Here is a 7920-nt window from a genome sequence, read left to right as displayed (position 1 = left end):
AACTGGCTTGAAAGTGCCCAGAACTGCCACCTGTTTTAGCTAATCAACAGAAATTACCGGTTAATTAGTTATGGTTTGCAATTCCACTTAGTAAGTAACAGAACAACTGGTTAAAGATGCACTCTTATTCCCACGTAAGATTTACCACAATTAAAACTTTTGTTTTAAAATTCCAAATTTGATGAATAAATGTCGAAAACAATGATTCTCATGAAGGATACTGAGTTGAATTTGAAAGAAATGAGCATTAAACACGGCATTTCTACCATATAAAACTATAGAAGACCACAGTAAATATTTTAGCATTCACCAATCATTTAATATTTTAGCGCTTTCTGCTATTAAGTACACAGTTACAATCTTGTTATCAGTAATTAATATTTTTCCATAAATGCATTATTTAGTAAGTAGTTTAAGGTGTATCAGTCAAAATTAATGTTTGTTATACATGTGTATGCATTGATTTTGAATAAGAGTGTCCCTTTAACGTGATAAGATTTTATCAATGGGATGACAGTTTGTCCCCAAATAGGTGACGTTTTATTTGCTGTACTTAATTTTTTAATCAACACTATACCAACGTCATTGGTCTTTCTTTAAAAAGTGTTATACACATAGTTTGTTTCAATTATTTGTGGGACTTATGCGTTTCATAAATCCAGACATTTTAATAGAATTTGCTCTGGAAGTAGTATAGTATTGTTGGCAGTTCGTAAGAAAATACTTATATAAAAGACCAAGTATATACAAGATAATTACAAACAAATAACTACATGAACCATCATATTGTTTCTTACGCAAACAAATGATCATGGATAGGAGTAAACGATAAAAACAACTGGAAGTAAGAGCTTTTACAAACACTGCGGTATTATACGTTACCATTTATTTGCAGGTCTGTATGACAATCATATGATGATTTTCAAACACATTTCCAAATGAACAATGACCTATTCCATGATCAATCGAACTAAAAACGGAGAAAACTTGATTTCGTAAACATTTTATTGATGACAATAATATAAAACAATATAATATTGTAAAGAACAATCGGTAAAAATACCAAAAAAAAAATATCACAAAATCCCATTATTAAGAAATTTTAAAACCCCAAACTCTGCTTGAATGCAAAACATGGTAATATAAAAGGGTATAAATGTTTGGCATTTATTTTTATGAAGAAGTTTGCTCTGCACTTACACAGTCCATTGTTGTGTAAGCACATCTATAATATTGATCCATGATCAAATAATTAAAATTTGAATATTGGTGTTTTCGGTAAACGAAGACAAAAACGAATATTTTAAATATATTCCTGGACATATAAAATATGGTTCATGACAATGAGACCTTTAAAGTTATTATATTGGACTAAAACTTATTCTTGATCATGTAGAAACTGCTCCTCCGATTCCTGTAATACTCCACTAACACTGGCCAGTTCAACCTGTAACAAATACACACTTGTTTAATTGTTACTATGGATAATTTTAACTTTAACTGCACAGTTTGCACTAACAAGAATTTATTCTTCCTTGCGAGAAGAGATACGTGGAATATATTGTTTTGAAAAGAGATTATATGAATTGAATTATGTCGCTTTAATTCGAACTTTTATAAAATTAAATAAGCTTTAATATAATCATACTTTTTTCCATAATAAGCTGTAAAAATATAAACAAATGAACTAGTTTTATTGTTAATGAAGCATTATATCTGTATGCACATTTCAAAACGTATGATGCACATATCAAACTAATATCACCTTCGGAATGGGGTACTGTGTTGGTTCAGGTGCATTGTTTCTGTCAAAGTCCTTCATTGTTCCACACTTTGCAATATCATCCACCCACACCCCCTCATAAAGCTGTCCATTGGTTAGGTAATAAAATTTACCAGGTCCATTTTTCTTGTCATCTCTCCAAGAACCTTCATATCTGTTTTCATTTGCTGTAAGAAACAAACAGGAGTCAATATAGAACACTTTTATTGGTATTATATTAATGAGTGTAACTTCCTTCTATTTAAGACCTTTTTTATTCCATCACATGTTACTTAACTGAAATGGGTATATATTTTTTTCATTTATAATACAATTTGTTAGTTGTTAAATTTGCTAAAAATATGAACTGTTCATACTTTGTACCATACATCCACTATTACAGCTGCATCTTCAATGATTACCAATATTCAATTTTGCATATTTAATGATCAATTAATAGCATTTCTTGATAACAATAAGTATTTAGACTTACGTAATCTGAGCATGCCTTGACCATTGCGCTTGTCATCATACCACTCGCCTTCATAAATTGTGCCATCTTTATAATACATTCTTCCCCAACCACTTCGCTTGTCCCCATACCACTCCCCTTCATAGTACTCTTCATCTGTGTAGAAGTTGGTTCCATAGCCCTGTCATGCAGTGTAGTTAATACTAAATTGCTTAGTCATAAAAACATGTACATGGTATATGTATTCATACAATAATAAATGTAAATAGCTAAATTGTAGTTTAACAAAACAAAGTCTCTTTTCTTCAATTCCTTTAGTATTTGATAACTATTTGAACAGTGTCAGCAAAGATTAGAAATGCAACAAGTGAATACGGTATGTCAGGGGTGTAGAAATTAATTCAAGTAGCAGGGAATATCCTAAAAGTAGGCGGGGGGGGGGGGTCTGGGTGTCCTCCCCCTGTTAGGGTCAAGGGGGCAACGCCCCTTGTGGGATGAATTTAAGCCTTTTTAACCAAACATTCTAGTTTTCTGGTGCATGTTTATTTTGTAACAGGGAACCTTAACATAAATGTACTATAATATGATACTGAAACTGAGTACTATTCCCCCCCCCCCCCCCACCAGTGAGGGCTAACTAATGAACCAAACTACTGTCAAATTCAGATTCAGGATAATATTATAACATTCCAGACCACATGCCTTGACATTTGCTAGCTATTCCCTCCTAATAATAATATAATTTCTTCTCTATCAATTATATACTTTCAGCCACTGAATCACTATTAACCTCTGAAAATTAAACATCTAACTTCATTTTCTGTGGTTCTAGATATTTCACCTGCAGCTAACTTATTCCATTTTAATAACCAAAAGAAATATCTGGACATAATGTATGTTTCCTTATAACCTCTTCCTAATCTCATTCACATAACATTTACAATTATTTTAAAATACACTGGACAACTTTTTTACATAAACATTTTTTAAATGTGAATTTAAATTTGATTTTCATCCTATAATTTTCAAATATAACATGTGAAGACATCAATTTACAAAAAAATATTTCCTTTAAATATATTTTTAATTTGCATTTGCATGACTGATTTATTAACAGGAAACCTGCACATGCATCTGGCGCATGAAAATTTCCAGCATGTTTTTATGACTTTTGTACACTGTTTTCCATAATACAAGGAAATATTGTTATTATATTTTTTCTGGAATATGTAATAAAGATTAATATTTTTAGTGATTGTAAAATCTATTATATCAGTGAACTTTAAGTGCTAAATGATGAGTGCTGGCAAACAGGAAGTTGATGAGCTTAATCCCATTAACCACACCTGTGCAGAATTGTCACCACAAGGGTCATTACTTATGCAATTACGGAAAAAAAACATGTTAAACTTGATGTCAGATGTTTGCCAAATTAACTGCACAAATAGTTCCACTATTATCATTCCGTTCATTTTTTTATTATGATGCATTTAATATACTCTAAATTTAAACTAAAATACTGTGTGTAATTGCACTGTATTATAGAGAAAAATAAAAACCATATATAATAATAATCATTTTTTAAATTCAACATTATTCCAGGCACTGCTTAATGAAAAATATTTGTCTATAATGAGTACTTTAAAGCGTGGTCTAATGTATGTTTTGAAATTATGTATGAGGAAGAAGTCCAATAGAGCATAAGTACTTAAATATTTGATACTAACATGACGCATATCATTTTTCCATCCTCCTGAATATTCTTTCACAAACTGCCCTTTATGTTTGGTGTCTGGTCGACTGTATGTTCCAAATCCATTTCGTTTTCCCTTTTTCCAATCTCCATCATATATACAGGCACTTTCTTTCCATTTGTATGTACCTTTACCTGAAAATGGAGTTAAAGTTTCATATCACCAATGTAAATTAAAACATCTAGTTTAAATTCATATCATACATTTATGATCAATGAATGACCAGCTGCGTGACAACTAAAAATACATGTAGCTCATAAATAAAAGTTAAGCTATGTTTTTTTTTTATATATACTAAAAAATCAATAAATAAACACCAGATTGTCTTCATGGCCCTTTGAATGAACCTTAATACCCAACTAGTTGAATGATAGCAAAAACTGCCAAAAATGTTTGATGAACACCACTTTATGTAAACATTTAAGCCTATCTTGATCTGATATCAAGTCGGATCAAGTCAAGTAAATTTTTCAACGTCGGATTATGTAACAAATATAATATAAAATATGATATGAAAAGTAATCATACCGTCTTTTAAATTATTCAGCCATTCTCCTGTGTACTGGTCACCATTAACTGAATAAACCGTATTACGAATGCCCTTTTTCTGAGCTTTATAATCGTTTTCCTTCCACAAAGGCTGCTTCGCCTTTGGTTCTTTTAACATAGGCATTTTAACGTTCGAAAAGCTTTTTATTTAATATTTTGTCTATCGATAATAACAACACTTTTTGTAAACATTGAAACCGGAAGTGTATGACAGTACGCTATCCCTATGACAACAAGGTAAAGCTCGTCACATTTTGTTAGTCAAAACGGTTAGTTTGGTTTTGGCCATTATCAGAGGTATTGGCGCAAAAGTTGTGGGAACTATACTATATACATCATATTCTTTCAAATGAGATGTACATTTATACCCATTTATAAATCTAATGACGTTGTTTTGAGCAGTTTTTAACTGATTTGTTAGTTGTTTAGTAAGACCATTCTTAATACGGTTTATTCAGTTAATGGTGACTAGTACACAGCTAGCATATAGTCAAAATGACATTTGCTAAGCGAGTTTTTGTGAATATTCAAGTTTAAAAAATCTTTGTTTAAACAAGAACATGATCCTAAATTTTCATTTTCCTGATTGCACGTTAAAATTTTGAATTAGCAGAAATATCATTATTCCACACCACGTCAAGGTATTGCACAGGAGAGTATGAGACTAAAGTATGGTCATTGCATTTGATAAAAGAGTTTTTGACTTTAGCAAGTTTACGTTTTGATCCAAAAAGAATTTATTCAGTTCAACCACAAGTTTTATGTAAACTTATTGTCTTAAAGACATTCATGACAACTTTCCAGTTCGTTTCCAAGAGTTTCTGTTATACAATTTGGACCCTTATGTGAAAAAGTATAGCACTGTCATCTGCAAAACAACGTTAGGACAAGATTTGCTCGAGAACTTCCTTGACAGGGGCGACTGAGTTTATAACTGATAAAACATTTCTTTCAAAGTAAACCATGATTCCTGCACAGATATGGCAGTAACATGTTATGTGAACATAAGAAATGCATGCTACAACTTTAATTTGCATTTTATTTGTCTCATAACTGAATGAACTTCTTATGTGGCACACTTGCACAGACTTAACGCATCCCGTGCGAATATGTGAATGTCAATTAAAGAATATCTCACTATGCATTGAGACACCTGTTGCCACTTTCACCTATACCACAGTGAAGCCTAGGCCTCACCCTAGGTTATGGTATAGGTTAATGGACTGTGATTTTAGGTTGGCTCTGGTTTTCTGATACAACAACAACAACAACAACAACAACAACAACAACATTTATTTAGCATTAAATGTACAACATTCATAGCCAAAATGCTTCACATATTATCAAACGTGAAAGGTCATAAGAGAGAATTACAAATTGGATGTTATATTAAGATTGTTTTATGAATTAATATTATCATACATATATATTTATTATATGTTACTCTAAACGTGATCGTAAAAGAAAAGCATGGTATACAAATTTAGCAAGAGAATTTAGCTTTTTCTTTGTATTTGCTGACATCAAATCTATAAATTTTTGTTTTGTGGGCCAATGACAAAAAAAAATGTTTTAAAATATTCCTTTCGCAGGTTATTATAATGCGGGCATACTAACAAAAAATGATATTCATTTTCTATGACATTCATGTTGCAATATGTACAAATTCTATCTGTTCTAGGTATATTAAAATGCCTTCCCTTTTCAATAAGTAAGTCGTGGGATGAGACTCTAAATTTAGTTAATGATATCCTATATTTATCTATCTGTATAAGATCTAGATAATTTTCATGTAATAATTCTTTTTTATACCAACTATATGTAGCCAATCTGTTGGATCCATTCACATCTGCACTCCACGATTGAATAAATATATCAATTATCCTCTGTTTAATTAGTTGTAAAGGTATAACTTGTATATCTTGTTCGATCCAGACGTCAGACATTCCAATTTCATCTAATATTGTTTTCACTTGAAAAGCCCAGTTTAATCCATTAAATGTGTTATTAGAATTTGCTTCGGTTTTAAGCATTGTGTATATATTTTTCACTAATGAGTTATCATTGCTTTTTAATATTTTAACCCAGTACCGTATCATATTTATTTTTCTCTGAACTTCCATAGGATGTCTTCCTAATTCACCATATAACGCTGATAAATTTGTACTTTTTCTTACTTTAAGAACCTTTCTCATAAATTTACAATGAATAATTTCTATATCTTTTGCAGGATAATATCCGAAAATTTCGGATCCATAGTTTAATATTGATCCTACCAGACTATCAAACAACTTGCATTGCTCTTTTGTATTTAGTTTTAATTGATTGACTGCGATGAATAAATTATGCAAAGCATATAATGAGTGTTGAGCGGTGTGTTTCTGCGTTCTGTTCCAGTTTCCATTCTTAAATAAAGTTATGCCTAAATATTTGAATGATTCTACTATATCTAGATTAGTATTATTGAATGTAAATGTATATTTTGTTTTTCTTCCCCTCTCAAATATCATTATTTTAGTCTTTGGTATATTTACTTTTAAATCCTAAAGGCCGCAATATAATTGTATATCATTAAGCATTGATTGTAGCGCTATAGGCGTATTGGCAAAAATAACTGCACCATCTGCAAAAAATAGTAAGTATATTTTGATATCATTGATACTGCATAGCCCATCTATATTATGATTAATTAAGTATGTCATTGACGAAAAATAAAAACATCAAACTTGAACTGGGATCCCCCTGTTTTACTCCAATATTTGAGGTAAAAAAGGGGGACGCCGTTTCCTTATATCGAACGCAGGCTTTTACAGTATTATACATGGCCTGATTAGCTTTTACGAACAATGAGCTAACATTTTGGGTTATAAGTTTATGAAATAAATGAGATCTTGAGATTTTATCGAAACATTTCTCGTAATCGATAAAACAACAATATAATTTCATTTTTGATGCAAGAGTTTTAGCGATTATTGAATGAAGTATAAATACACAGTCAATTGTGGACTTTCCTTTCTGGAATCCGAATTGATTTTGAATTATTTTTTCATTAGTGTTACTCCATTTAGTGAGCCTATTTAATAATATCGTTGAATAAATTTAGCTATAATATTAATGAGTGTGATTCCTCGATAATTTTTTGCTTCTTCTACATTCCCGCCTTTGAAAATAGGGACGATAATACCCTCCCCAAAACATGTTGGGTACTCCCCCTTTGCAAATATATAGTTATAAAGTTTAAGCAGAAACGGTGCAATATGAGGAAATATATGCTTATATATCTCTGCGGGGATATTATCTAGACCACTACTTTTATTATTGTTTTGGGAAAATACTGCATCTTTTAGCTCAACAACGGTTATTTCTTTATCAAGGTATTCATC

General features: G+C 31.0%; 1 protein-coding gene across 1 annotated transcript; it reads right to left on the bottom strand.

The window, feature by feature from the left end:
* Positions 1–965: 965 nt before the first annotated feature.
* On the bottom strand, positions 966–4748 carry LOC128232334 (MORN repeat-containing protein 3-like). The gene is made up of 5 exons (XM_052945831.1): positions 4517–4748; positions 3962–4122; positions 2256–2415; positions 1766–1950; positions 966–1447 (listed from the first exon to the last, which is right to left on the bottom strand). Exons 1-5 carry the CDS (start codon positions 4659–4661, stop codon positions 1379–1381), a joined length of 720 nt encoding a protein of 239 aa, XP_052801791.1. The 5' UTR covers positions 4662–4748; the 3' UTR covers positions 966–1378.
* Between the last annotated feature and the right edge of the window lie 3172 nt (positions 4749–7920).

This window comes from Mya arenaria, chromosome 4, assembly GCF_026914265.1.
Source record: "Mya arenaria isolate MELC-2E11 chromosome 4, ASM2691426v1".
NCBI classification, from domain to species: domain Eukaryota; kingdom Metazoa; phylum Mollusca; class Bivalvia; order Myida; family Myidae; genus Mya; species Mya arenaria.
The sequence above is the reverse complement of the archived record's forward strand: the minus strand, read 5'-3'. Positions and strand labels throughout refer to the sequence as shown.